General features: G+C 40.8%; 1 protein-coding gene across 5 annotated transcripts in view; it reads right to left on the bottom strand.

Moving 5' to 3' along the window:
- The window catches only part of LOC127411150 (latent-transforming growth factor beta-binding protein 1-like), a 161,288-nt gene extending 140,402 nt beyond the window's left edge, over window positions 1–20,886 (bottom strand). For 3 of the 5 annotated variants that reach the window (XR_007892224.1, XM_051646504.1, XM_051646505.1), the window contains exons 1-2: window positions 20,198–20,886; window positions 19,322–19,392 (exon numbers count right to left, since the gene is read on the bottom strand). Coding sequence is in view for 4 of the 5 variants with exons in the window: in XM_051646504.1 (XP_051502464.1) it covers window positions 19,322–19,392; window positions 20,198–20,541 (415 nt within the window). In the remaining variant the exon portion in view is untranslated. The remainder of the gene's footprint in view (window positions 1–19,321; window positions 19,393–20,197) is intronic. The other 2 variants (XM_051646506.1, XM_051646507.1) reach the window with 1 other exon arrangement.
- Between the last annotated feature and the right edge of the window lie 6,811 nt (window positions 20,887–27,697).

The raw sequence follows: 27,697 nt of genomic DNA, 5'->3' as shown, positions 1-27,697 counted from the left end.
TCAACCTTGTCACTGTTCGTGTAGATCTAGGCCACTTTTTCAGCATGCACGACCAGGAAAAACATCTCTCTGCCACGCCGTGGAGCCCAGGTGAAATATATTTTCATGTTGTGTTTTATCTGGCGAGGGACACGAACGTTTTGGGTCGTGTTCAGTTGGGGGAAGAAATAAGAATAAGCAGTCTTTCTGGGATGAAGCTTAGCAGAGAGCTGTGCACACACGTTCAGGAAAAACATTCAAACACTTCACAAGAGCTATATGACAAATCCAGGCTAAAAAAAAAGACATGAGCAAACGTTGCATTTTAAATGTTGTAAAACAAGTAATAAAATAGATGTTAAGTAGTGTACCAGCATTAAACTGAAGGTCTCATCAAGCTAAAAATAATTTTAAAAAGTAATCTGACTGTGGTCGTAGCAAAACTTTAAAGGTAAAGTGTGTAATTTTTTTTTCAGTTTAAGAACTTTCTAGTATCCCAGTTTAATGTGCAGAGACAACTATAAGTAATGCTGCAATTTCCATTTTGGGAAAGTCAGAATTCCAAATTCCTACTAGAAAAAGTGCAATGGAATGCTACTTGAAGTCGGAATTCCAACTTGGAAACTCGTGCGGAAATTTTCAACTACGATTTTGCCAAGATGCAGGTGCATGATGTCACACAAACATGTCGGCAGCCAGGGAGATGTACAAAGTTAGTGACAAACATTCACTTTTATAAAATAATATCAATCAATGAGTCAAAGTTCCTACATTACATGATATTAAAGTTTGTTTAACAAACGCTTGAAGAGACAGGTGTCTAAAACATTGTAAATTATACTGTCTTTTGATAATCATACACCTGTAGCACAAATGCTATCGTTGCAACATTGTTTAATAGAGCGCAACAGTATCCGCCCACTTTTTCAGCCGTCTGGGTTCCAGAAGTATTTTCCCCATTAATTTATTCCATAGAATTTTCATAAAATCCTTCATAAAAGAGTTTAAAGCCATCAACCAAACCAACAAGCTCCGAGGTGTATCCAAACTCAGACGAAAATCAGATGAAAAGACAAAGGTACAACCCTGTGTACTTAACGTCTTTCACGAGGGCACGAACTACAATGAAGCATTGTAAATTACATAATTGAATGTGAAACGATAGAAATACTGTATTTATAAACTACTGATTTTAGTTTCTTGATTATAACTAAAGAAACAATATAGTTTACGTTTATTTCAAAATATTCCAAAATCTACAAATATATAAGTAATTTGAGGTTGAAGGTAGATCATTCACAGTATGTCATGGGAGTGGGTTGTCGCTTCCAGGCTTGTTTCTTGACCGCAGTTCACTGATTGCTTGATCTTTTTCTGCTGGACCACAGGTAGTGTAGTTTTACAATATGAAGTTGAGGGGGCCTGGGTAGCTCAGCGAGTAAAGACACTGACTACCACCCCTGGAGTCACAAGTTCGAATCCAGGGTGTGCTGAGTGACTCCAGCCAGGTCTCCTAAGCAACCAAATTGGCCCGGTTGCTAGGGAGGGTAGAGTCACATGGGGTAACCTCCTCGTGGTCGCTATAATGTGGTTCTCAGTGGGGCGCGTGGTGAGTTGTGCATGGATGCCGCGGAGAATAGCGTGAAGCCTCCACACACACTATGTCTCCGCGGTAATGTGCTCAACAAGCCATGTGATAAAATGCGCAGATTGATGGTCCTCCGCCACCCGGACTGAGGCGAGTCACTACGCCACCGTGAGCACATTGGGAATTTGGCATTCCAAATTGGGGAGAAAAGGGGAGGGGAAAAAAAAGTTGAAATAACATGGACGGATGGCTTTAACAAAAGCATATACTATCAGTTAACAAACTCAGAGCTATCGATAAGTTATCAGTAAAGGTCAGTTTGTCCATGGAAAAAAACTAATGGGATTTTTACTTCCAGAGCCCGATTTTAATCTTAATCTTCCAAGCGTCTGGTAATGGAATGCCTTTATGGTCGAGATCTGAGATATTACATGGGAATATCACACATCCAACTTTGAATGGAACGCAGTATAAGCCATTTGATTTCTCAAAGTGTAAACACACTGTGGCTCTGTGGTGCTATCAAAACATTGCTCTGTTTGTTTAAGCACCGTGACACAGCATCTTTGGCTCAACCAATGGTGTGAGTTTTGGGCGGGGCTATCTGTTTGTGGACAAATGGCAGATGAGGAGATTGCTCTGGAAACCTGTTTGAAAAGATTCATTATTTGTATAATTCTGTTTAGTGTCACTTGTGGCGCAGAAATTGCATACTTCACCTTTAACTTTTAGTTTTCACCATCAACCAGCTCTTCGTCGCCACAGTCTTTCATTGTGCAGACAAATTAAATCACCAACTCCCCCAAACCATGTCAGTCTGAGAGGGAAAAAAATGCTCGGAGTGTTTCCTGATGATCTCAGTCCAATAAAAGGGCTCAAGGAAAGTCTGAGAAGCATCTGAATGCATATCACATGTTGACAGCAAGTACAAAAAACACAATATCCTCAGGGAAGAGAGAATAACAAGGCAGTCATTCTGGAAACCAAATCTAACCCACTTCAAGACCTCCATTAATACAGTTTTTAAAGATAGTTATTCACAATCACACTTAATTCTGTTTCTCATAATTCTGTTAAATATGTTAAGCCATATTTGTAAAACTTTAGTCCTCTAAATAAAGGCTGTTTATCCATATTTAAGAAGTGAGAAACGAGAGCAGGGTCAGAAATTATGGCCATGGCTCAGGATAAAAATGCCATTGACAGTAACAGAAATGTCCCAGATATTGACAATGCCTCAGATGTCTCTGTTTTTATCTGTTATTTAACATTTAATATTGCATATTACATATATTTCATAATATTCTATTCTAGGCCTATCCAGTTATGGGTTTAGTCTGGGTTTAATGCTTCTGCAGACTCATCCATTTGTCAAATACTGCAAACTGAAGTATTTGATATAAATAGATTACACACTGAAAACAGTTTTTATGTTTACAAAAATTGGGCCTCAAAAATGTAAAAAAAAAAAAAAAAAAAAAAAATTGAAAATTAATTCCAGGTGCAAATATTGAAAAAAGTTAATATTTGTCACTGATATAGAGGGTCTTGTAAGTGTGGAGTGCTATACTGATCTCAGTTTAGTACTGATCTCCAGGTCTACCTTGTCATTTTTTTTTTATAGGACATCGCAGCCCAAAAATTAACAAAGATGAGCACTCTTCCTGTTCTGTTACGATAAAGAAATGGAGTGCAATATCCTGCTGGTAAAATAGGAAGGTCGATATTCCAGCATCCTACTGCACTGTGCAATATTAAGACAAGGAACTGGGTGGGATACTTAAAGCTACATGGATGACTGACAGCTCCAGGTAATACACTTCACCTACCTTGGAGGGACCAGCCAGAAAAACAAAAGCCATTTCTATTCGGATGATTCCCTTTGTTAGCACTTTCAGATGTGAGGTGAACGTTAAAACCTGAAAAATCAAAGCCCATTAAACATTCAGAAGGAAAATTTACGATCCGGTCTATTGTCCAAGACAGGAGAGGTGGAGAACCGAGACATAGTGATCCTAAAACACAAAAGAAGAAAAGATATATAGGAACAGGGGGAGGTACTGACGACAAACTGGAGTTTCAAATTTTTCCCAATATCAAGAAATATATGAGCAATGAAAAATGTTTGACCTGTGATTAATCTTAGCTGCCCATGATCCTGGTCAACATAAATTAGAACATCTAATGCTGCTGTCAGATGAACAATAAAGGTGATATTTCATTCTTAATTTGCTTGAAAGCGTGTGTAGACAGTGGTTGAACCCATTATTTAATGGGGTGTTTATGGGTTGATGCCAGCGATCTGGCAGAAATACTGGATTCTCTAAGTTTCTAAGGATAACCATTCACGAAAGCACACCAAAGTTGGCAAAACATAAAAACAACTGGTTTATTGATACAGTGCTCTAACAATATAAAAAAACCACACAAAAAAAAAACAGATTCCCTAATTCAGAAAAAAACGCTCAGAGATGATTTCTGAAATGTTAAAGAGGCTTTGCCTTGTCCATGCTCACTTTTTCCTGCAAGCTCCTCCATTAAAAACGTTCTGTTACATTTCAGCTCAAATTTAAGGGCTCTTAGGCCTCTCACTGGGTGGCTGACATCCAATGCACCAACCAGAGTTGCCTCCACTGAAAATAAAAGGGATGGTTTAAGCAGGAATGCACTGCTCTGGGGCTGCTCCAGTGGGCCACAAGTGATTCCTCTGCCCATGTAAACAGGGGCTCTCTCTGTAAACACGGGCTCTCTCTCTCTCGCTCTCTCTCTCTCTTTTATGTATATATATATATATATATATATATATATATATATATATATATATATATATATATATATATATACACACACACACACACACACACACACACACACACACACACACACACACACACACACACACACACACACACACACACTACCGGTCAAAAGTTTTGAAACACTTACTCATTCTTTATTATAATTTTTTTACATTTTAGAATAATAGCAAAGTCATCAAAACTATGGAATAACATAAATGGAATTATGGGAATTATGTTGTGACTAAAAAAAAAATCAAAACTGTGTTATATTTTAGCATCTTCAAAGTAGTCACCCTTTGCCTAGAATTTGCAGACATGTACTCTTGACATTTTCTCAACCAACTTCTTGAGGTATCACCCTGGGATGATTTTTAACAGTATTGAAGGAGTTCCCATCTATGTTGGGCACTTAGTGGCTGCTTTTCTTAATTATTTGGTCCAAGTCATCCATTTCAAAAACTTTTTTTTATTTATTTTTAAATTTTAGTTTTGTAATGAAATAAATTAATATGGTGGCACAATTATATTTTTGTCTACAAAACTAAGTTCAAACATTTAAGCATACGCCTTCAGATCAAAAGATTTTTAAGATCATGAGAAACATTTCAGTCAAGTGTTTCAAAACATTTGACCGGTAGTGTATGTCGAAGTTAATGTGTTATTAATGCAAAATTCTTTTAAAGCCACTGTTTTTTTTTCATGCCATTAATGCGTAATATGACCCTTTGAATAAACCGTAGTTCATGAGAAGTGAGTCAATTTTTGCAAATGCAAAAGCATTTTATCAATGTAGCATAGCAGTAGAACATGCCCGCAAAGCATGGATAGAGCTCCTAACACTGTAACATCATTGCAGCAGCAAGACAGCTGCCATTTAAACACCAGCATTGCACTGCGAGGCACGGTGCGAGCATGAGGCAAAAGTTTCGAGGCGCGATGCAAGCGCGTAGTGAAAGTGCGAGCGTGAGGCGATCTTCTGTGTTCCACGACTGCTACCAGGTCCTTGAATAACATGTAACGTGCGAGTAAGGGCAGACGGTGGAGTTTCTGGTGCCCCTTAGGGAGTTGGTGCCCTAAGCAGACTGCTCAATATGCATATAGGGAGCGACGGTACTGATTACCGGCTAATGGAAACTCTGCTGCTGTCTCCAAGGTTCTGTCACAGCGTCTCTGTTTGACATTGCACTATCCAATGCAGAAGTTGAAGACATTGCTGGAACCCTGCAGGTAATCTACACTGTCATTAACCCATTCAATCCCACCGGTTACAATTGTGACTGGGGTCTAAAAGGAGTTTTTGATGTATATTGCACAGAATTGTAAATGACAGTGCAGACTTTTTTGCATGTCTGTCAAAACTCCATAGAAAGAAGCAAATAAATCCTGTCACAATACACTTACAAATACCATATTTTGTACATAATTTGAATTGAGTTGTGCTGTGTTCTTTTTCAGTTGTTCAACCCTGTTGGTGGGGTAGGTTTTGTGTGGATGACTGAAAAATTCATCTGGATGAAGCATATTTTGTCCACTCATGTTTATAAAGATATTGCAATTAATCATGATTAACTACAAAAAAATTATGTGATTAATCGCGGTTAAATATTTTAATTGTTTGACAGCCCTAATATACACTATATGGCCAAAAGTTTGTGGACACCCCCTTCTAATTAACAAATTTGGTTACTCCATTAAATCCAGTAAAGAAAAATCGTAATGTTTCTTTATGTAATGGCTTGGGCTTTGTGTGCTTCCAAATTTGTGGCAACTGTTTGGGGATAGCCCTTTTCTGTTCCAGCATGACAATGAACCTGTGAACAAAGTGAGGTCCGTAAAGAAATGGTTTACTGTGTCTGGCGTGGAAGAAATTGACTGGCCTGCACAAAGCCCAGACCTGAACCCCACTGATCACTTTTGGGGTGAACTGGAACAGCAACTGTAAGTCAGACCCCATTGACCAACATCAGTTCCTGACCTCACTGATAGCCTTGTGTCTGAATGAGAGCAAATCCCTGCAGCCATGTTACTACAAACAGTATAGTGGAAAGCCTTCCCAAAAGAGTGGAAGCTGTTATTATAGCAAAGGGGGAAATTGATGCCTAAGGTTTTGAAATCAAATGTTCATCAAGCACATATGGTGTCCACAAACTTTTGGCCATATAGTGTATATATACACTACCGGTCAAAAGTTTAGGGTCACTTACTCATTCTTTATTATTATTATTTTTCACATTTAAGGATAATAGTATAGTCATCAAAACTATGGAAGAACAGAAATGGAACTATAGGAATTGTGTTGTGACTAAAAAAAATCCAAAATATATCAAAACTATGTTATACTTTAGCATCTTCAAAGTAGTCACCCTTTGCATAGACTTTGAAGACATGTACTCTTGACATTTTATCAACCAGCTTCTTGAGGTATCACCCTGGGATGCTTTTTAAACAGTATTGAAGGAGTTCCCATCTATGTTGGGCACTTATTGGCTGCTTTTCTTTATTATTCGGTCCATGTCATCCATTTCAGAAACGTTTTTTTTTTTTTTTTAATACAATTTTAGTTTTGTAATGAAATAAATTAATATGTTGGCACAATTATATTTTTGTCTACAAAACTAATTTCAAACATTTAAGCATACACCTTCAAATCAAAAGGTTTTTAAGATCATGAGAAACATTTCAGTCAAGTGACCCCAAACTTTTGAACAGCAGTGTATATACACACACAGTATACAGCTGTGCTCAAAAGTTTGCATACCCTGGCAGAAATTGTGACATTTTGGCATTGATTTTGAAAATATGACTGATCATGCAAAAAAAAATTTTTGTTTTTTATTTAAGGATAGTGATCATATGAAGCCATTTATTATCACATAGTTGTTTGGCTCCTTTTTCCCCACACCTGTGGCTTTTTAAATTGCAATTAGTGTCTGTGTATAAATAGTCAATGAGTTTGTTAGCTCTCATGTGGACGCACTGAGCAGGCTAGATACTGAGCCATGGGGAGCAGAAAAGAACTGTCAAAAGACCTGCGTAACAAGGTAATGGAACTTTATAAAGATGGAAAAGGATATAAAAAGATATCCAAAGCCTTGAAAATGCCAGTCAGTACTGTTCAATCACTTATTAAGAAGTGGAAAATTCAGGGATCTCTTGATACCAAGCCAAGGTCAGGTAGACCAAGAAAGATTTCAGCCACAACTGCCAGAAGAATTGTTCGGGATACATGAAAAACCCACAGGTAACCCCAGGAGAAATACAGGCTGCTCTGGAAAAAGATGGTGTGGTTGTTTCAAGGAGCACAATACTTGTTGACCCCTCTCCAAACATAGCGCTTATGGTTGTGACCATAAAGCTCTATTTTGGTCTCGTCACTCCAAATTACAGTGTGCCAGAAGCTGTGAGGCATGTCAAGGTGTTTTCGGGCATATTATAACCAGGCTTTTTTGTGGCATTGGCTTCTTTCTGGCAACTTGACCATGCAGCTCATCTTTGTTCAAGTATCGTCATATTGTGCTCCTTGAAACAACCACACAATTAATAATTTCATAACCAACTACATTTACAAGGTTATTCAAGCATGATTAAGTTGCACAGTGGCACAACTGATAAAACGCTAGACTTTGAACCAACGTGGAAAGTCAGCGTGTTGTTTTTCGATAGTTCCGGTACCCTACAGGATCAGTTACATTATGCGGACTCACTGACAAGTGGCTTCGCCTATCAAACATTTTTGCATCGGGTCCTGTGCATTTGCCTTCACCTGTTCAGCATGTTGCATCAGCAGTGTAGGAGACCCTGAAACAACTAGCTTTTGGCACTCCTCTGTGGACATTACACCCAGAAAATGGAGCTCATATGTGGCCATGCATGCAACGCTTACCGCTTTGGCCACTGGGGGCAGTGTTTCACATTTCGGTAAGCACAGACTGATTTTAGGTAAAGAAAAGTCAACCTTCTGTTTCTGATTTCACTGTGAGATCAGTCTGTTTGAATGCGGAAGACCAGTGAATGAGTCCAGCAAAGCATGCGAGTTGCCTCGTCAGCCAAAAGTTTCATAGAAGCACCACGGAATGACGTGGTTGCTTCAGCTTTTGCATTTTCATCATACATTTGCTTTTATGACACTATCGGTTAGGTTTAGGTGTAGGGACATTGGTTTTAGTTTTTAAAACTAGAAAAACAAATGATGTTTTTAATATTTATGCTCTATCATCTCACATTTGCTTTTTATGACACTTTTGGTTAGGTTTAGGTTAAAGGTTTATGTTAGGGAGGTAGGTTTTGTTCATTTAAAACTCTATAGAGTATGAACCTTAAAAAAAAAAAAAAAAAAAAAATATAATAATAATCTTTGTGGGAGAACATTTAACTTGCTTTTAGCACCCCTTGGTAGACATTTAACCTCGAAACTGCAGCAATGCGTGAAGTGAATCGTGTAATTTCATTTAGCAAAAAATGCTACCACAGTCATGTGATTTTCATGAGATCAGGCTGATTAAATTTATCTTTATCTTTCTTTTGAAATCTGAAATGATCTAATTTGGCAAAAGACTGCTGAGGGCAGTAATTGCAATACAAATTTTATTTCTTACTTCCAAATATTTATTCCTCAAAAGTAAGAATCGTTAATTGAACCATTATGGAATCGGAATCGTTTAGGGGAATCAGAATTGTTCCCTACAATTCCCATTACTTCTTATGTCGATCTCTTCTTGGTATCCTTGCATGGATATCAAGTTACTGTTTTTATAGCCTTTACATAGTCATGAAAGCTAGAACTTGCCATTTTAAGAGTTTATTCATTGTGCTGTACCCCATAGACTTCGGTTATAGGCATTACTGGACATGAATTCCTTAGTTTTTATAACTTTGGGATGTGTTAAAATAATATTTTGTGGTAATAAATAGCATGCCATTGATCTTAAAGCTCAAGTTTTTTTTAACCCAGAATACACCAGCATCATTAGTTAAGATGAGGAGTTGGAAGTTAACAAGCATCTGAGATGCACAAACTGAAGGCTATATACCCCATTTGCACACACTGCAAAACCTTGAAAACTGACTTACACTGTAAGTCGCTTTGGATAAAAGCGTCTGCCAAATGCATAAATGTAAATGTAAATATAGAGATACAGAATTAAGACAGACTTCACTCTATGAAACAGATCACTTAGATCTAATCGTCTGCAGAGTCATTGTACACCAGCAAAAATGTAGACCTGATGTTGGACGCAGAAGAGCTCCAAGACAAAATACTTAGTGAAAATACAGCAGATTTTCAAGACACAATCTTCGGAGGCGCCAAAGACCCTACACACACAAAAAGTTAATTTATAATTCCTGGAAAACTAGGGGAAGGAAGAAGGGATGTCACTGTAGACATGGGATACAGACACAATATTGATTGTCTAGGATATGTCAAAGGTGGGCAAAAGGAATGTCTGGTGGAGGTAAGACTCAGACAGTGTGTGGAGGTGCAACTTCAGATTTTCCCGGTGGCTTCCACTTACGCACGCACGCACGTGCACGCGCGCACACACACACACACATAGAGAGAGAGGCTGGATTCTTATATAACATTCTGGAAGAAACACAGGCTCTGGAGAAACAGATCAGCTCTTACATCAGGCCAGGAGGAAGGTTATCATAATCTCTTAAGCCTTCTTCTCTCTGTCTCTACCACCAAAATTTCTCTCAGCTTGTGTTTTTTTTGTTTTTTTGCCTTTTTCTTTCTTTACTTTTCTCTTTACAACCCTTCTCTAATTATAGTGCAACTTCTGTACACTTCCGGTGTCCTTTCTGTCTTTTTCTTCCTCTGGGGAAGGTTACAACAATACACGTCCCCCTTCCATCCCCACCCACTCCTCACCCCTCCAGAACCTTCAGTTCAGATCTGACTGAAACAGCTTTGTCTCTGTTCACAGGTAGGCAGTGCAGCTGTCTGTTTGGTTCTTTATGAAGGACACCATAAAATGTCTCTGTATATGTGTCACATTTTAACCATAGCACCACCTGACATTATGAGAAACCCTGATGTAGTATTAAGAGGTTTCCGACTGTCTCAGAAATCTAGAGCTCTAAACTACTTGCTTTATTGGTCATTTTAATCTCTCTTGTTTATATCAAGGGACTAACTGGACTGAGATGTAACCAAGATAAAAACCAATACAAATCGGTTAACCACATTGTAATGCCTATTTTTGGAAAATCTAGTCAGTGAAATAAATACTTTTTAAATGAAAACTACTTCCTCCTATATAATTTTCTCTTTATTTAGAACTTTACAGAAGTTACAAATCAAAATCAAAACACTCAGTTTAAATCAACCTTACCATAATACTTAATTTCACATTATGCCACATTCCTGTAATGAGCAATAACGAGACAAACAGACCAAATGCGGAACGGTTCAAAGGATTTATTTACAATAAATGTGAGCAGTCACTGTGGATGTCGAGGATCCCTGCACCGGCTGCAGCAGCGGGAAGAGATGACAGAGAAGCGCACGCGCTGTGGCTGCGCCCGGTGCAATCCGTGAGGAGTGTGCTCGTAGAATGAGTGTGTGCGTTGTGGAAGTCAGGAACAGATTTGTGGAATCCTCCACTGAAGCTTAGTGAGGGAATGACACCTAGCAGGTTAGGGCGATCTAGCTCCCGACACACGGGCAAAGACGAGGTATCCTCCATGGAAACCCAGCTGACACGCAGCGAACTGGAAGGCAACCAAACACCCGACATGCGGGCAACCAACAGATACACGAGACAGGCCCAAATAGGCAGAGAGAGAGAGAGGTTAGTTCACACCAAACAATCATCTAGCAAAGATACTGAGAACACGAAGGGTTTAAGTGAATTAGAGGAGAACAGGTGTTGCTCGGCACGCTGATCAGTGGCACGATCAGCGTTCCCCCGGGAACAATCATCCATGAAACACCGACAATGCATGCCGGCTGCACCTGCAAGACATGAGGGAGAGAAAATAACAAAACATACAAAAGAAACCGGCAAACTCACCTGAGTCTTGACTGGCGTCCCCGGCAGAATTACCATGCCTGAGGTGAAACTGATCTATGAGGGCATGGTCCAGGATGTCCTAAGCCGGGACCCAACATCTCTCTTCAGGTCCATAACCCTCCCAGTCAACCAGGTATTGGAACCCTCTGCCCCTCCGCCTGATGTCGATCAGTCTCCTGACTGTGTATGCCGGAGAGCCCTCAACAAGATGCGGAGAAGGTGGGACGGGTGTGGTAGGGTGTAACTCAGAACGTAAAACTGGTTTGATGTTGGAGACAGAAAACGGGGTGAATACGTTTGAGGTGTGAAGGTAGTTTGAGATGGACTGCCACTGGACTAATGACCTTGGCGATGGGAAACGGCCTGATAAACTTGGGACCCAGCTTATGTGAGGGGAGTCGGAGCGGGATGTCCTTAGAGGACAGCCAAACCTTCTGCCCACACACAAAAGCTGGGGCCTTAGACTGGTGCTGGTCCGCCAACCTCTTAACGCGAGTGCAAGTCCGTATGAGGGCTTCTCTGGCGCCTTTCCAGGTGCGTAGGCACCTCTGGATAAAGGCGTGGGCAGACGGAACATGTACATCGGGTTCTTGTGTGGGGAACAGAGGGGACTGGTAACCAAGGCTGCACTGGAAGGGTGATAACCCTGCAGACGATGGCTGCAAGGAGTTGTGGGCATACTCGACCCAGACTAAATGATCACTCCAAGAAGACCACACAGCGCAGGGCCTTTTCCAGCTCCTGCTTCGCCCATTCTGCTTGCCCATTTGTCTGGGGATGAAACCCAGAGGACAAACTCACCATACCCCCCAGCTGTCGACAGAATTCTGCCCAAAAACATGACACAAATTGGGAGTCTCTGTCAGAAACCACATCGACCAGGAGGCCATGAATGCAGAAGACGTGGTTAATGACTGCTACCACTTTCTCTCTCGCTGAAGGTAATTTGGGGAGGGGAATGAAATGAGCCGAGAGCTGGTCCACTACAGTCAAAATGACTGTGTTGCAATGGGATGGAGACCAGTTATGAAATCCTTGGCTATGTGTGACCATAGTCTCGAAGGCACAGGCAGCGGTTGGAAGCCCGGCTGGTGTTCACAGAACGTCTCATTAGTCAAACAAATGGGCAAGTGGCTACAAATCGACGTACGTCCTGCGCTAGTGATGGAATCGCTGTCTAATGAGCGTCTGGGAGCGAGTTGACCCTGGATGACAAACGATGTTGGATGAGTGACCCCACTGTAGGACGTGCGTCCGAACAGATCGCGGAACAAATAACCGGCTTGCTGAGCACGTAGCGGGGGCATGGTGTTTCATAACACAGCACAGACTTTAGCCTCCACCTCCCAGGATACCATGCCCACCACGCGATTGGCGGGTAGAATGGTATCCGGTGGGGCGGTGGAGGTCTCGACCTCCCATCGTGAGGGAGAGGGAGTTAGCGAATCCCAGAAACCTCTGCAATGCCTTGCGAGAATCTTAGTTTGGCCAATCAGAGGCGGCTCTAACCTTAGCCGGGTCCATTCGCACTCCCTCGGATGAAACGATGAACCCCAGGAGCGGAACCAACTGTGCATAAAAAGCGCACTTCTCCGCCTTGACGAACAGCCGATTCTCTAGCAGTCGCTGAAGCACCTGCCTCATGTGCTGAACATGGTCCTTGATATTCTGGGATAAGATCAGACTATCATCAAGATAGACAAACACAAAACGAACGACCATGTCCCTAAGCACGTCATTTACGAACCCCTGGAAGACGGCGGGGGCGCTGACGAAATCTGAAAGGCATAAACAAATATTCAAAGTGCTCCCTATGGGTGTTAAAAGCCGTCTACCACTCATCCTCCTTCCTAATCCAGAGAAGGTGATAAGCGTTGCGTAAATCCAACTTCGTACAGACAGACGCTCCCTGCAAGAGTTCGAAGGCTGAGGACATCAACGGCAAAGGATAGCGATTCTTCACCGTTATGTCATTCAGCCCTCGATAATCTATACAGGGTCTAAGTGAGCCATCCTTCTTCTCCACGAAGAAGAACCCCACCCCTGCCGGCAATGAGGAAGGGCAGATGAGACCAGCTGCCAGAGAATCATTGATCTACCTGTTCATGGCCTCGCTCTCAGGAGCCGAGAGCAAATACAACCATCCCCGAGCGAATACAGCCATCCCTGAGGCGGCAAGGTGCCAGGAAGCAGTTCAATCGCACAGTTGTATTGGCAATGAGGAGGAAGGGTCACGGCGTGGAACCACCTGAACACTGCCCTCATGTCATGGTATGTCAATGGTACTCCGGATAGGTCCGCCGGTTTGTCCTGCAACAAAACACAAGACTGAACAAGGGAAACAGCAGAGTTAAGACAGTGCAACAAACAATAAGGACTCCAAGCAAGAACAGTGTTGTTTGACCAATCTATGTGTGGGTTGTGCATTGCCAACCAAAGATGCCCCAACACTACCGGTGCCGATGGAGATTGGATCAGATAGAATGAAAACTGCTCTGTATGATTACCAGAGACGAAGGTGACCGGCTTTGTGGTTTGAGTGATGATGGACAGCAACGTGCCACTGAGGGTGTGGGCGGTGATGATCCAACTGGACCATAGGACGCCACCATTTAGAAGCCAAGTCGAAATTCATAAAGTTCCCTTCAGCTCCGGAATCAACCAAGGCAGAAACCATGTGAAAGGTAGATCCATACTGCATCTGGGCCGGGAGAAGTGGCTGAAGCCCAGGGGTTTGTCCAATGGTGATGTGCTCGCAAGTAAACCCTTTCCTACTGACGAGCGGTGTCTCTTTACTGGACAAGTAGCAGAGAGATGATCAGAACGAGCACAATGAAAACATAGTCCATTAACGAGACGTAGCAGTTTCTCCCTACATGACATTTGGGTTTTTCCGACTTGCATCGGCTCAGTGTCGGCCCGTAATACTGGTGAGTTGGCTGAAGAAGCAGACCGAGTAGGAGGATCAGCCACCAGGGTAGGTGGAAAGCAGCGTCAACGGTGGCGACGGCATAGGGTCAGGCATTGATAGACTCAGATAGCCAGATCCACCAAGGCATTGAAGCACGGAGGCAAATCCAAAGAGTAAATCTCATCCAGAATGTTGTCAGAAAGCCCATGCAGAAATTGATCCACATGGCATTGTCATTCCACTCACAAGAAGCAGCCAGGGTGCAAAATTCAATTGCATAATTGGAGACTAGTCGATCTTCTTGTGACAGTCCAGATAAGACCCTAACCGTCTCCCGACCTTGAGCTGAGCGATCAAACACTTAGTGGAGCTCCATGGAAAAGGTGCGATAGGAAGCGCAGCAGGGATGTCTGCTGTCCCACATGGCAGTGCCCAATTCACCAGCCCTTGCGGTGAGGGTGATTACACAAGCCACCTTCATCGTATCCGATGCGAAAGTAGAGGGCTGTAACATGAAGAACAGGGAACATTGCAAAAGGAATATGCTAGAGGATTCAGCCTCACCTAAATACAGGCTGGAGGGAGAATGCAGGCTTTAAAGCATCCAGAAACCAGGGAAACCGCCAGAGCTAGTAAGGATGCTTCCTGAGAGGGGCCAGCATTGGGAGATAGGCGGAGCTGCTGCATGACAGAGGTGAGCTTGGCAAGCTGCGAAGCCATTATTTCCAGAGCTCGGTTAGATGTGGAGATTTGATCCTGCTGAAGTCCCAGCAAGGCTCCCTGCTGAGAGAGGGTGGAGCGAAGAGTGGATTCCGCTGCTAGGTCCATACGTGGCTAGATTGTTCTGTAACGAGCGATAGCAAGACAAACAGACCCAAATGCAGAGGAGCAGTTAAAAGGATTTATTTACAATAAATAAATGTGGATGTCAAGGATCTCGTCACCGGCTGCAGCAGCGGGGAGATATGACAGAGAAGCATGCGCACTGTGGTCGCACCTGGGACAATCCATGAAGAGTGTGTTCGTAGAATGAGTGTGTGTGTTGTGGAAGTCAGGAATAGATTTGTGGAATCCTCCGTTGAAGCTTAGTGAGGTGCAGAATGAAGCCCAGCAGGGTAGGGCAATCTAGCATGGGCAAAGACGAGGTATCCTCCGTGGAAACCCAGCTGACACACAGCGAACTGGAAGGCAACAACACATTCGGCACGCGGGCAACATACAGATATACGAGACAGGACCAACTAGGCAGAGAGAGTGAGGTTAGTTACTTCACACCAAACAACAATCTAGTAAAGATACTGAGAACACGAAGGGCTTAATAAGGGAGTGAATTGGAGGAGAACAGGTGATGCTCGGCACACTAATCAGTGGCATGATCAGCGTTCCCCAAGGAACAATCAACCATGAAATGCCAATCATGCATGCTGGCCGCGCCTGCAAGACATGAGAGATAGAAAATAACAAAACATACAAAATAAACTCACAAGAGCTGGGACAATTTCACTCTGATGTGTTGTTGACCAGTTTTATTGTAAACTTTCCTCAAGAAACTGAAGATCTTTTCAAATCAAAGCAACAATGAAAATATTACATATTTTAATAAAAAATACACAACGAAAATAACATGTCTTGCTGAAAATAAAATATATTTATAAACACTTCTTGCAAAAAAAAAAAAAGACGGAGCGCAGCTTTTGGCTTTCATAATATTCTTTAGCACGCTTCATTTTAAGGTGGTAAAACAGATTGTTTGTATTACCACAAGTGATTATCATCACGCAAGAGTTTGCAGATTACATTTTTCTAATCAGTTTCAGTTTTTGTGAACCAGATGTTGCACCTGTTTTAATAACAAGCTCCCCTTCATTTTCTTAATTTTTCCTTTGATCACATCAGCAAAAATTCATCAAATAATGGAGATGTACAGATGTGCGGTGTAGTCAAGCGCACTTCGGCATGTTAAAAGGTGTCTGGATCACAGTGACGCTGTCCCAGCAGAGTGTGCCAGTCAGATTATGGTGGACTTCTGCATCCTCCACTGTAGAGTGCTTAGAACCGGCCCACAAAATTAGAATGGCAAAGAATCAGCCACGAGTTTGTGGGCGCTTTTGTGCCGTTGCCTGATCTGCATAATTCCTTTAGTGAATCTGGCATTAAACCAGCACGCACAAATAACCGGCTAATTCATTCCCCGTTCAAGCCTGGTTTCAGTTTCACATCGAGTGTGCCTACTGATAAATACGGTCACGATGCGCACATGGATATTACATATCGCAATATAAAGGATATAGCAAAATCTCTGTCAATTGACACTTTATATCGTCGCCATGATATATATATCGTCATATCGGCCAGCCCTAATTGCATAAAAGTATCCATACGACTCCAGTGGATTAATTAATGTCTTCTGAATCAAAACACGAGGTGTGTGTGAGAAAGAAACTTTAAGTATAGAATTTCACTTCCACCCAGCTGTGGTGCATGTATATGAGGGTCGTATACATGCTGCCTCTTGTGTGACGTAAGTGCATTGGAAAGTTCATGTGAGAACTGACGTGTGAAATGGGTAAAATACAGAAGCACTGTGTTCTTTATAACAGAGGAGGAATGTTAAATGCTGAATTGGTTTTGCAATAGATTTGCATTTGTATAGGGTTTTTTTTTCAAGTTGGTGCTTGAGTGTGCTTATCCTAGATGCCTCAACACTGAAAAACTTTAAATTACATCCACGGGCATCATCACAAGAATCTGTAAACAACTGAGAGAAACAGTGCCCATCCACTTATTCAGCCATCTGGGTTCCTAATATATGTTCCCCATTCATTTGTTCCATAGACTTTTCATAAAATCCTTTATAAAAGAGTTGTAAGCCATGAACAAAACCAACTACCTCCTAGATAAACCACAACATCACAAAATTTGTTTTGAGGCTCAAAACTATTTGAAAATCGGACAAAAAGACAAAGGTACAAGGCTGTGTACTTGCCGTCTTTCATGAGGGTATGAACTACAATCCCATGAAGCATTGCAAATGATGTCATTGAATAAAAAAAGATGGGACTATAAAAAACTATTAATTTTAGGTTGTTGATTGTTAGTATAGAAACTATATATTTTAATATATTCTGATGTCCTGCCCAGCCCGTCACACCTCTTCTGCTGGGGCTTGGCAGAAACACCAGCATGCCCACTGTGCCACAAAAAGGGATCCCTGGAGCACATATTGAGCTGCTGCCCAAAGGGGCGCTATTGCTGACCAGGTCCTAAGGGCATTAGCTGATGCCATCTGCTTAGGTATTTCAAGTAGTAAGCAGAACCCCCTGGCGAAGAAGAGCATCACCTTTGTCAACAAGGGAGAGAAACCCCTTCTGGTCAACCTAGGAAGACAGCTCAGATTTCCAGATACCATCGCAGTGACCACCCCCAGGCAAGACATGGTCCTGATGTCTGAAACAACACGGCAGGTGGTCCCGCTGGAGCTGACTGTCTCCTGGGAAGACCGTATTGAAGAGGCGTATGAGAGGAAGAGGGACAAGTATGAGGGTCTGGTAGGCGAATGATGCAGTCGCAGTTGGAGGGCTAGGTGCGAGCCTGTTGAAGTAGGTTGCAGAGGTTTTAGTCTCTGTTCAGAGCACTCAAGCTCCTTGGCATCACAGGGCTGCACAGGAGAAAGTCCATCACGAACATCATGGATGCAGCAGAGAGGGCATCAAGATGGCTATGGATCAAGCAAGGTGATCTGTGGATGATGAAAGCTACTTGGACACAAGCTGGGGCTTGATCACCCCTGGCTGGTTTGCCTGGGCAAGGGTGTCTGATGATTAAAGACCTGAAACACCTGTCGACCCCAGGTTACATCACTGATGATGTGTCCAAGTTGCATCGTGAAATGTATTTCAGAACTGATATGTACAAATTGATAAGTAGTTAAAAAAATGAAGAGACACCGACTCGACTTACATCATTCACAGTACATCATAGGAGTGGGTGGTCATTCTGAGGCACATTTTGCGGGCTTCGTTGGCTGTGATTCTCTGATTGGTGAAGCTTTCTCTGCTGGACCATGGGTAATGTAATTGTTTACCATGATTTCTGCTATCAAACACGATTTTTAAACAATGAAGTTGAAATAACACAGACAGATGGCTTAAAAGGAAGCATATACCAACAAGCTCGTAGCTCATGGTAGGTCTGCCTCTTAAGGTTTATAAGTTATCGTTAAAAATCAATTCGTCTATTGGAAAAATGAATGGGATTTTTACTTCCGGAACCAGACCATTTCGCTCTATTAGGTATTTGTTGTCATGTGACACAATCATGTGATCTATTCAACCCAAAAGAATCAAGATGGTGGCCAACGTTGTAGCGCCGTTGTTGTGCCTGCTATCCACATTGATTGCGTTGTTAAAGATAAATGTTAATTTGTAATAACGTTTTGTTGTTGTTTGTTTTTTGTTTTTTTTTTTGCATGCACAATAAGGGGATTTAAGCATTTTCAGACATTTCAGAGTGGATGACCAACTTTTGGAAGACTTCTGAAAACGTCAGTGTGGAGGGAGATCGTTTTGAACTGAAAATGCCATTTTCAAATTTATTCGGATTAATGAGGATGTGGTCTTAAATATTTCTTTCATTTTTATTTTGTCATTCGCAATGCTACATGGGATTGTAGTTCATTCCCTCATTAAAGATGTTAAGTACACAGTATTGTACCTTACAATCAATTCCCAATGGATAAAATCACATAAAATCTCATTTAATATCCTGTTCACACGAAAATATGTTGAATTATGGAATTAAAAAGGTTTGCAAATGCTTTCATGTTGGCTTAAAAAAACTTTTATCAAGATGCTTGAAATACTGGATGTGAACCAGTCTTCAGCAAAACAGCCAAAGCAATGAAACCGTTAGCAAGATTTTGAGGGCAGGTTCAATGCAGTGTTATAAGAATCTAGAGAACTGTGCAGCAAAAAGACCGGAGAGATTCCATGCACATGCATGGTACAGAAGAGTCGTTATAACTCACGTTTAGTGCAGCGTTGAGATCCTGGGGTCTTGCTCCAACCAACACAGCACTGCCCCCCACAGACGTTCACTCTGCAATGACATCAAGCGTCACACTCAAACAGAAACCGAATGGACCTACTAAACTTACTGTAACCCCCCCGGTCAATCTTCTTGCCCGGCCACCCACCCACCCAGTGGTTTCTGAAGTAAGTCTGCTCTCACAGGAGGGCCCGGGGCCAATGCTGGTCAAGGCTCCAATATAATCATCCCTAATTCCCACTGTGCTTTTTCATACTGTACTTCACCGCAAAATGAGAGGAACTGATCCAAAGAATAGAAAATGTTAAGAAACATGGACTGGGATCCACTTGATACTCTTTGTGATTGTAGGAAATGTGGAAAAATCTTTGTGAATGGCCTGCTGAAACTTTTTAAGGGGCACCGGGTTCATTGCTACCAGAATTAGTAGCCTAGATTTGAACTGGATGGAAACGTACCCTTCCTGAAATAACAGATGTTACTGTGCTCTTGAGTTAGAAGAGGGTTTAGAACATCATTTGTATGTTGTGAAGACTATTTGTCTTATCAAATTCACCACTGCTTAATAACTGGCTGTTAACTGCACATTCAAAGGCAGAAACGTGAAACTTGATGAAGATGCCACTTGCAGTTTAACTTTGTTCACACTTTATAGTTCGTGTAACACTATGATCACTTAAGTATAACTGCAATAAATTTGCACAACATCTACTTAACATTTAAATTACACTGTAACATGAAAACATTTTGTGTGTTTGTGTGTGTGAAGATGCTTGTTAATGCACTTTGTTAGTATTATTGCTTGTATAATGTAGTAGGTGAAACACTGTCATATAAATTGTTACACGTGTCTTACCCGGACACTTTCATTTGATGGCTGGTTGTGTGCCGGGCGAGTTGCGCGTCCTGGCGGATAGGAATGCTCGGGTTTGGGTTCGTGTTCGGCTGGTGGCCCATCCTCCGGGTTCGGACCTGGCTGCCACCGAAGCTGGCTTTGAGCTCCACACTGTATGAGTGCGGCTGCCCTGACGCTCCCGAGAGCGATGAAATGGAGCTCACGTGAACCCGATCAGTACCGCTCGGTCCAGGCTGCAGCACATACAATTTCCTGAAGCCGCTCTGATCCGCCGAAAGCAAAGCCGGAGAAATCAATAAACATAGAGCGAGAATGATGTCCCATGTGAGCACAGCCATATCCATTAGAAGTGAAAGTGTTCAGAGAAGTTTGAAAGAAACACTTGTGCTATATATACACTATATAAAAAAGAATAGAATGGTATAAGCCTATAGAATAAGCCTATAGAAGTGCACTCTGGCGCGTATGGAAAATGTGTAAACCCTCGCGCGCTGTCATATATTCGCCATAAGATACTGAGGAAGAAAAAATAACTTAAAAAGAAAAAGAGAGAAAAAAAATCCTTGAAAGAAAGTTTCAAAAGCACGAAAAGGAAATCGGGAAAAACGGGAGTGAACGCGGCGTTTGTTCCTCGCGGAGCGGCAGGGGAGAGAGCTCGTGTGCGTGAGATTTCAGCTCAAGCAGAAGTTTGAAAACTATTAAAAAGTTTGATCGCGCGCGCGCGTGTGTGTGTGTGCGCAAGGGCAGGAGTTTGAGCTCGAGCTCCATACAGCCAATCTCCTGAAGACATGACGTCAGGGATGGAGCTCTTATTGGAATACACATGTGGGGCTGAACCCTAAAAACAAAAAACTGCTGAATCTTAAACTCATGAATTCAGAGGAGTTGGGGGTCCTTTGTAAAAATGTCAGACGTCAATAAAATACTTGTCATTTCAAGTTTATTGAGAACATAAGCCTGTCATGCAGAGTGCAGGCATCAGAATTGTTTCACACATCTGTTTATGGATGATAATTGTTAGCAAATGTTATTTATTTCAGTGGATCTCAACTGATTTTGAGACCCTGGTTTTACACTGGGCAACAAATGGTGACCCATCACAGTAAAATAAAAAAATAAAAAAATAAAATGTAACACTTTACATTAAGGTTTTATGTGTTAACATCAGTTACCTACGTTAGTTAACATGAACTTACATGAACAATAGCCTAGTTTTACAGCACACATTAATCTAGATTAATGTTAATTTCAACATATTCAACACACGTGCAATGTTGATTTCAATCTCGATACACTTTGCAACCCGAAAAAAACATTTTCCTAAAGGGGGCCTTTAGCCCCATTATACCCTACATTTTATCAATTTCAAGTTGTAGGTTGTAATAGTTACTGCTTTAAGAACGAACATGATCTAACAATAAAAAATGAAAAATTAGCATTAACCACCACTAATAAATGTTGTAAAAAAAAAAAAATAATAGTTCATTGTTTTTAACAGCATTAACTGAAGTTAATAAATAGAAACTAATTGTAAAGTGTTGCCAATAAAACATATTAGGCTAATTATTAAATGTAAATTAATAATAATAATAATAATAATAATATATATTTTTTTTTTAATTATTATTTTTTTATTTTTATTTTTTAAAGGATGAGGGCAAGTCATGCAATCTGTCCATGTTGGCAATTGGCAGTCTTCTTCTATTTATTTTTTTATCCTAACAATACACAATTATATGGTTAGTTGCATTTACCAATTTTTTTTTTTTTCCTGCTGGTCGTGATCCATCAGTTGAGAATCACTGATTTATTCTGTCAAAGTGAGGCTTATTGAGTATCGCTTACACTTAGAAACACTGAATCAAAATGGCTTATACTGTTCCATTTAGTTATATAATCCAAATGACTTTCACTGTGCAGCATGCCTGACTGCTTATCAGCTCTAAATCTGACTTTGAGAGCCTTCTGTCCATGAATGGAGGCACTATGGCCTCCCTACACATGTCAAAAATCGGATCCTATTAATACATGTAACATCCACACACCCTTTCGACACACAAATAGATTAACTCGCACCAATCCATTCTTCACACGCTCATAATTCCCTAAATTTAGAAATTCACTGTCCTCCTACAGACACTTATCAGGATTACCAGGATGTCTTTACAGCATTATTGAAAGATGACTCAGAAACTTCCTTGGATCAAGACCATTTTAGGCCTAAACTGAGCTCTAGGATGTGTGTGGGTGAGACAGCCAGACAGATAGATAGATAGATAGAGAGAAAGAATAATGCTTCTCAAACGTTCAAACACTTTGGAGTGTGTGTGGAAATGGAGCATGTGGAAGAATATCTAAGACTGATTGGACAGTTGTGTCACTGAGATCATCTTTAAGGATAACCGAATGTCGTAGATGTTGTTCCGTTTCTACGTGATCAGACTAGAATTTTTAATTTTCCCGTACAGTAAAAAAATCTGAAATACTCATAAAATTGGCAGTTCTAATGGCTATAGTTTAAAAGGGTATTCAGTTAAGGAGCAGACAGAGATACAGTGGTGTCACAAAGCTATAATTGGGTCACAGCTATTTATAGTTTAAAAATAATGACCATCATAACTAAAAGAGGAAAAGACCAGGCGTGTGCAAGAAAGAGAGAGTCAAGAATACAGTGTTAATGGCAACATTTTGGCATGCTCCACATAAGAAACAAAATGTGATGAGCACTAAGATGTTCATCTTCATTTTTTATTTTTGCTCTGTGCCAAAAACTAATAGGAGAAATTAAAAATAACAAAAAGTGAAGAAAAAAAAATAAATAAATAAAAAAGTGTGTCTTAGTGTATTTAACAAAATAAACAACAAAAATCTAAAAGTCTGTGTTCATAAAGGATTTACAGTATCTTGTGACATAATTACTGGCTACTTATGTCAAATACATTAAGCGATTAAAATACCTTAAACTGAATTTAGGTATATGCAATTGGCTTCTGTAAGTCACACAAAGCTCCGCCCTTCCCCAATGACAGGCTGCAATCTCTGCATCCCAACAGGTTCTACATGCCTCTGGCCAAAGGCATGTTACGTGGCTCTTAGTACCTGTAACATGTTTCAGTTTTAAAGTTGCATACAGTTACTAATTGTGGTGAGATCAGTCTGTTTCAACCCTGTGGAGGTTTTGACTGCTCAGAGATTTGCTCTTTTGCATTTGGCTTCAGCTCAAGTTTATTGCATATATTTCCTGTTACAATACAATTTGCACAAGTTGAACTGCCACTAAATGTTCAGTATACTTCATTTAATGCACAATCAAATAAGAACATGTGTTTCAATAGATTCCTAAATGAGATGAGGATATGATTGTGACTTTAAAAAGTGTAGAGGAGATATTTAAATATGCATGCTTTCTTAGAGCAGTAATGGTAAACCTTGAGTCAGTTCACACACTATTGCAAAAGTAATATCTGAGGCAGACTGTTGCTAAACTAACAAGAAAGGTGGATGTGTACGCAACATGATCACACGGGAAATCGAAATGTTGCTTCCGACTGTTCATTATGTTCACCTTTCACTTCGGTGATGGCAGTGGTCCGAATTTTGATAAGCACAGACCGATTTCAGCAGCAGAACTTTTGACCTTCTATTGCCAAATTTGGATCAGTCTGTCCTAATGGCCAAAGTGAATAGAGACCAACCCGAATTCTTTATACTGATTGCTTCAAGTACCTCCTTCAGTGTAAGTCAATGGTATTTTTTTCAACACTTTTAGGCCGTCAGGCAAAAACTGGAAGGTATGTTGCTCAGAAAAGTAAAAGAACACCTGACAACAATAAACTGCACAATTTGAGGTAGCATACATGTCTGTAACACAAACAGTGCAAGATGAGTTTAAAACTCAGGGTTAGGGGTGTTCAAATCCCTATGCCTCGACTTAGTAAACTCCAATTTAATACTTTATTTACTCAGACTGTTCACCTAGCTTATTTAACTAGAGTTCTTGAGACACGTTTGAATAAATCCCTTACTCAGATCCTTACAGAAAGGGGCAGAGTTGCAAGAAAACCCTTACAATTGGAATGCTTCTGTATTATCACTAAGGGTTTTCTTAAACGGTTTCTTGCACACACACCCACTCCAGTGCCCAGTGATATGTGACATCGTAATACGGAATACATGGTGTTCTGTGTTTCTGCTTGGCTAGTTTCACTCCAGCATGCATCCTTATTTCTATGCTCACCTCTTGGTGATAACAGTGTCTGTGTCGTACCATCAGTACAGTCGGCCCTGCAATGCAGAAATCATGTGTGTCAAACACAATCATCTTTAATAGCTATATAAACCGACAGAGAATATAATGCAGGGCCATTAGGTTCTTAAGTTGTTCATTTGGGTGTGAGAGGGCAGGGATGTAATTAAATGATACAGAAGACACACAAGCTGCCCGCAGAGGGAGGACAGGACCTTCACACCACTGCAGCCCTGGGGAATTAACAGTTTATGTAGCTTAAAAATGTGCTTTATGATTGTTGTCAAAGCCAGCAGGATGGCCCCCAGTGGGAGTGACACAAATGGCTGCTGTCAGCAGCTCTGTATTATAATATGGGGGTGTCAAGCACATTTTGTTTTTAGATGCTACCTGAGCAATGTGTGCCAGTTTGACAACTGCTTGAATCCTTTAGGACAGCCGGGGAGAGATTAATACTTATTTTAGGCACACCTTGCTATCTTCCAAAACCATTCAGAAGTTTCTGACTTCTCAATAAATCTGAACTCTTGAGCTAATGTCAGAGAGAGACTGTTACTAAATAAATTAGATTTGTACATTTTCTGGGTTTTCTGAGTTGTTGCTTGCTGGCAAGTGAAAATCGCCAACCCCTACATCTGTATGATATTTTGCTTTCATTTGGCTTGGGAAGCTTGATCTCACAGTGAATTCAGCCACAGTAGGTCAGCAGTTCTTCAAGGGATAGTTCATCCAAAAATGAAAATTCTCTCATCATTTACTCACCCTTATGCCATCCCAGATGTGTATGATTTTCTTTCATCTGCTGAACTCAAATTAAGATTTTTTAGAAGAATTTTTCAGCTCTTTTGGTCCACACAACACAAGTGAATAGGTGCCAAAATTTTGGAGCTCCAAAAATCACTTAAGTCAGCATAAAAGTAATCTATATTACTCTAGTGGTTAAATCAATGTCTTCAGAAGCGATATGATAGGAGTGGGTGAGAAACAGATCAATATTTAAGTCCTTTATTTTATTTTTTTACTATAAATTCTCATACCAGCTCAGTCAACTCTCACTTCCTCCTTGTATTTTTGTTGATTCACATTCTTCATGCATATCGCCCCCTACTTGGGGGCAGTGGTAGCTCAGCGGTTAAGGCTCTGGGTTACTGATCAGAAGGTCGGGGGTTCAAGCCCCAGCACTGCCAAGATGCCACTGTTGGGCCCTTGAGCAAGGCCCTTGACCCTATCTGCTCCAGGGGTGCTGTATCATAGCTGACCCTGCACTCTGACCCCAGCCTAGCTGGGATATGTGAAAAAAGAAGAATTTCACCATATATGTGCAAATGTATAATGTGTGATAAAGAAAATTATAAAAATTATAATTATAAATTATACTGGGCAGGGAGAAGAATTTCTAGCAAAAAGTGACAAATATTGATCTCTTTCTCACCCACACCTATCATATCACTTCTGAAGACATGGATTAAAACATACGAGTCATATGGATTACTTTTATGCTGCTTTTATGTGCTTTTTGGAGCATCCATATTTTGGCACCCATTCACTTGCATTGTATGGACCTAGAGCTGAAATAGTCTCCTAAAAATCTTTGTGTTCTGCAGAAGAAAGTTATACACATCTGTGATGGCATGAGGGTGAGTAAATGATGAGAGAATTTTCATTTTTGGTTAACTATACCTTTCAGCTGAAATTGGTCTTTGCTTACCAACATTCGAAATACTGCCCACAGTTGCAGAGCTGGGAGTGTTGTTGAACATATGCAAGTTAAGAGAGTTGTATTTTTAGATGTAAATGATCCAATACAGTCAAAAGGAATGCTTATTTTAACCATGCGCCCTAACCCAAACCTAGATATCAATGGATAAATTTTTTTTATCTTATTGGAAAAATGCATCCTCCAAATTACGCTCGTCACTGATTGTGAACGTGATTACTTCATGGTTTCCATGGGACCAGAAACAGTGTCTTAGAGGTTGCTTGCGCAACACACTATCTGTAGAATCATAGGAAAATGTAAACACATAAATTGATGCAAAAATGTCTGTTTGCTTGTCAGTAATTCGGTTGATTTAATGATACAATATCATTCGGAAGCAACATGTTGATTTTCCATGATCTTGTTGGCTCAGATCGCTTATTCAAAGCAGGTCTATTTGATTTGTTTTATCGTCTACCAGGATAAATCCAAACTCTTGAGCTGAGCTTGAAGAACAGAATAGCATTTATTGATTTCACTAGCAACAAATGATAAATGGGTATGTGCCAGTGCAAATGAACAGCTCTGCTATTGTACGTTCACGTTGCATAATCTCTGGAAGAAATTTACATGGTTCTTCCCAAGACACAGACACGGGATGTTTGCTTTGTGCAAATCTCATGTTTCTTAGCCCCCGGCTATCCTGTAGGTTCTCAGTGGAAACTTACCAGGCAATGTTCTTGCACCATTTCTGCGTAACAACCATGATGGATAACGAATAATGCTTTTGTAACTTTCAAACAACTGATTCTCTTAACAGCCAAACCAAAACGTTCTCACAATGAAAGCTAATTACTAACAGATATTCTTTAATGCTCAATTGCCATTCAGTGAAAAATTGCTGGCATGATGTAATTTCTCTGAGAAAAGATGTAGAGGGATGCGAGACAGGCAGACAGACACAGAAAAAGAGTTAGGGTTAGGTAAGATTAAGATTCTTAACCAGACAGGGTGTGTCCTCTGGCACAGAAAGGTTTGCCAGGTCATATTTTTTTTCTGTGTTATTAATCCTGTGCTGTCATGTCTCAAGATTCTACACTGTATATTTGTAAACCCTGGTTTAACAATATTATTTATGAGGTTCACAGCACTAGACCAGGGTTCCCTAACCAAAGGTTTTAAAAGCGGTGCCAAAACCCTTTTAAATAACATGTGAAATACTGATAAGCCAAAGATTAAAAGTAGCCTTAATTCAGTGTTAAAAGAAGCTAACCTATGGTTAAATGTAGTGTGAAAATCCTAATAGAATGATAAAGATTCAATACAGCAACATGCTTAAAAGAGGCACACATCCAGAGGTAAACTGCAAATAACCAAGATCAAAATCTCCAAACAGAACAGCACAGAACAGAACAGAACACACAAGACATAATACACACACCCCATATATTGTGACCTCGATGTCAGAATATGTTTTAAGCCATTCTGCGTGTTTGAGTTTGTCTGCTTATTTTAATATCAACTGACTAAATCAATAAGCAAGCATAAAGGAAAA

Source organism: Myxocyprinus asiaticus, chromosome 20, assembly GCF_019703515.2.
Source record: "Myxocyprinus asiaticus isolate MX2 ecotype Aquarium Trade chromosome 20, UBuf_Myxa_2, whole genome shotgun sequence".
NCBI lineage: Eukaryota > Metazoa > Chordata > Actinopteri > Cypriniformes > Catostomidae > Myxocyprinus > Myxocyprinus asiaticus.
This window is presented reverse-complemented; position numbering and strand designations above follow the sequence as displayed.